This window comes from Lutra lutra, chromosome 10 (assembly GCF_902655055.1).
Source record: "Lutra lutra chromosome 10, mLutLut1.2, whole genome shotgun sequence".
Classification (NCBI taxonomy): domain Eukaryota; kingdom Metazoa; phylum Chordata; class Mammalia; order Carnivora; family Mustelidae; genus Lutra; species Lutra lutra.
The window spans coordinates 33515999-33519412 of NC_062287.1; the positions used below are offsets into that span (position 1 = coordinate 33515999).

The window sequence follows — 3414 nt, forward strand, 5'->3', positions numbered from 1 at the left end:
TGTCAAAGATTTGTCAAAGATGAGTTTACCATAGAGTTGAGGGTCTATTTCTGGGCTCTCTATTCTGTTCCATTGATCTATGTGTCTGTTTTTGTGCCAGTACCATGCTGTCTTGATGATGACAGCTTTGTAATAGAGCTTGAAGTCCGGAATTGTGATGCCACCAACTTTGGCTTTCTTTTTCAATATTCCTTTGGCTATTCGAGGTCTTTTCTGGTTCCATATGAATTTTAGGATTATTTGTTCCATTTCTTTGAAAAAAATGGATGTTACTTTGATAGGAATTGCATTAAATGTGTAGATTGCTTTAGGTAGCATAGACATTTTCACAATATTTATTCTTCCAATCCAGGAGCATGGAACATTTTTCCATTTCTTTGTGTCTTCCTCAATTTCTTTCATGAGTACTTTATAGTTTTATGTGTATAGATTCTTAGTCTCTTTGGTTAGGTTTATTCCTAGGTATCTTATAGTTTTGGGTGCAATTGTAAATGGGATGGACTCCTTAATTTTTCTTTCTTCTGTCTTGTTGTTGGTGTAGAGAAATGCAACTGATTTCTGTGCATTTATTTTAATCCTGACACTTTACTGAATTCCTGGACAAGTTCTAGCAGCTTTGGAGTGGAGTCTTTTGGGTTTTCCACATATAGTATCATATCATCTGCGAAGAGTGATAGTTTGACTTCTTCTTTGCCGATTTGGATGCCTTTAATTTCCTTTTGTTGTCTGATTGCTGAGGCTAGGACTTCTAGTACTATATTGAATAGCAGTGGTGATAACGGACATCACTGCCGTGTTCCTGACCTTAGCGGAAAAGCTTTCAGTTTTTCTCCATTGAGAATGATATTTGTGGTGGGTTTTTCATAGATGGCTTTGATAATATTGAGGTATGTGCCCTCTATCCCTACACTTTGCAGAGTTTTGATCAGGAAGGGATGCTGTAATTTGTCCAATGCTTTTTCAGCATCTATGGCGAGTATCATATGGTTCTTGTTCTTTCTTTTATTAATGAGTTGTATCACATAGATTGATTTGCGGATGTTGAACCAACCTTGCAGCCCTGGAATAAATCCCACTTGGTTGTGGTGAGTAGGATGCTGATTACACCGCCCGAGTGCTTGACAACCTCCGGAGCGTTGCTTTAGTTTTCCCGAACAGCGAGTTCTGGGGTTTTTCTTTTTTGGTGATGGTGGTGCTGTTGGGGTTTTGTTTATTTTTGTCTTGAAGAAAGTGAAGGTGGTGAAATATCCATACTAAATTCTATCGAAATGGCTACAGAAATCGACTTTCTGAGAGATCAAAATCACCGACTAAATGAAGTTCTTAGACGATATCAAATGGAAAATTTTTCCAAATGTTCATCGGTGCAGAAAGCTGTCTTGAAAGGAAATGGGGATGACACGTTAGAAAACACAATAGTTGATCAAAGCTTTTTAGCTCCTCTTATTATTGAGTATGATAAGCATCTGGAAGAGCTACACGGGCAGCTGAAATATTATCAGAAACATATGGGTGAGATGAAACTACAACTTGAAAATGTCATCAAGGAAAACGAAAGGTTGCACAGCGAATTAAAAGATGCTGTTGAAAAGCAGTTGGAGACCCTTCCCTTTGGCATAGATACGGGAAATGATATGTATACAGATGATGAAACAGTCAAGAATTTAAGAGAACAATTACAACTAGCCAATCAAGAAAAAACTCAGGCTATGGAACTCTGGCAGACTGTTTCTCGGGAGCTGGACAGACTTCAGACACTTTACCAGGAACATATGACTGAGGCCCAGATTCATGTAGTTGAAAGTCAAAAACAAAAGGATCAATTGACCAATTTTCAACAGTTGACCAAGCAGCTTCATGTAACTAATGAGAACATAGAAATGACTAACCAACACTTTCTGAAAGCAGTAACTGAACAAAATGTGGAAATCGAGCGACTCCGAAAACAACTGAGGCAAGGCAAGTTAGATCTGACAGTTGCAGTAGCCAAAGTGGAAGAGTTAACTATCTTGACGGAAGATCTTCAAGGACAAATCCAAAAGAAGGAGGAAGATATGTTGTCTGCTCAAGGAAGAGAGGAAGCATCAGATAGGCGTTTACAGCAGTTACAATCTAGTATAAAACAATTAAAGAAACAAGACTCTGTGTAACAATCCAAGAAGCCACCCAGTTAAGAACACAAAAAGCACATTTGGAAAACCAGACCAGAGAATTACAAGCAAAGTGCAATGAATTAGAAAATGAAAAATATGAAGCTATTGTAAGAGCCAGAAATAGCATGCAGCTCTTAGAAGAAGCTAACCTTCAAAAAAATCAGGCTCTACTTGAGGAGAAGCAAAAAGAACAAGATACAGAGAAAATGAAAGAAATGGTCTCTCGGGTTATGCAAGATGTTGCCATAAGAACCAGGAAGGAAGTAAGGAGTCTTTAAACTTTAAAATTATTTAAAATTCAAAATTTTACAATCCAAGACAAAATACTACCTAAGTTTTTGCCTAATGGACCTAGCTAATTAACTGTTCACCAATTGTGCTGAACTTCAAATAAAAATCATCTCAGGATACCCCTACCATTTGAGCTAGAATGGGGCTGAGGTAAGGACAGAGGAGGTTGAGGTTGAGGAGAGAGGGGTTTAGGCCAGGAATATCATGATGATAAACACATGTGAAGTGTAAAATTAAAAAGAAGCCTCAAAAAATAAACTCAGAATGCATAAGAAGTAAGAGAAGAAAACCTACCATTTGCTTGCAGAATCTTAGAGCAGCTTAAGACTGGAGAAATCTGGTTTGACCTCTTTTTTTTTTTTTTATTGGTAAAGAAACTGAAACCATAAGAGGTTGTTGACTCACTCAAAGTTATATACAAATTAAAGCCAAAATTTAGGGGCACCTGGATGGCTCAGTTGGTTAAGCGACTGCCTTTGGCTCGGGTCATGATCCTGGAGTCCCAGGATCAAGGCCCGTATCAGCCTCCCAGCTCAGCAGGGAGTCTGCTTCTCCCTCTGACTTTCCCCACCTTGTGCTTTCTCTGATTCTCTCTCTCAAATAACTATCTTTATTTTATTGTTTAAGAATGTTACTTATTTATTAAAGAGAGAGAGTAAGGGAGACAGAAAGAGAAGGAGCAAGGAGAAGGACAGAGGGAGAGGGAAGAAGCAGACTCCCCACTGAGCAGGGAGCCCAATGTGGGGCTCAATGCCAGGAATCCAGGGATCATGACCTGAGCCGACGGCAGAGGCTTTAACCCACTGAGCCACCCAGGTGCCCCACATTGCTGAATTCTTATATAAGTTCTAGCAATTTGGGGGTGGAGTCTTTTGGGTTTTCCACATAAAGCATCATGTCATCTGCAAAGAGTGAGAATTTGACTACTCCGTTGTTAATCTGAATTCCTTTTTGATTCCTGAGGTTAGAA

At 39.0% G+C, this 3414-nt stretch overlaps 1 protein-coding gene across 1 annotated transcript; it reads left to right on the top strand.

The window, feature by feature from the left end:
- Positions 1–1091: 1091 nt before the first annotated feature.
- On the top strand, positions 1092–2292 carry LOC125078838 (sodium channel and clathrin linker 1-like). Its single transcript, XM_047692042.1, has one exon. It carries the CDS (start codon positions 1269–1271, stop codon positions 2148–2150), a length of 882 nt encoding a protein of 293 aa, XP_047547998.1. The 5' UTR covers positions 1092–1268; the 3' UTR covers positions 2151–2292.
- The last annotated feature ends 1122 nt before the right edge of the window (positions 2293–3414 follow it).

What these genes read in the sequence shown, in the direction of transcription:
- LOC125078838 (XM_047692042.1), top strand. Translation starts at nt 1,269, where the DNA reads ATGGCTACAGAAATCGACTTTCTGAGAGATCAAAATCACCGACTAAAT.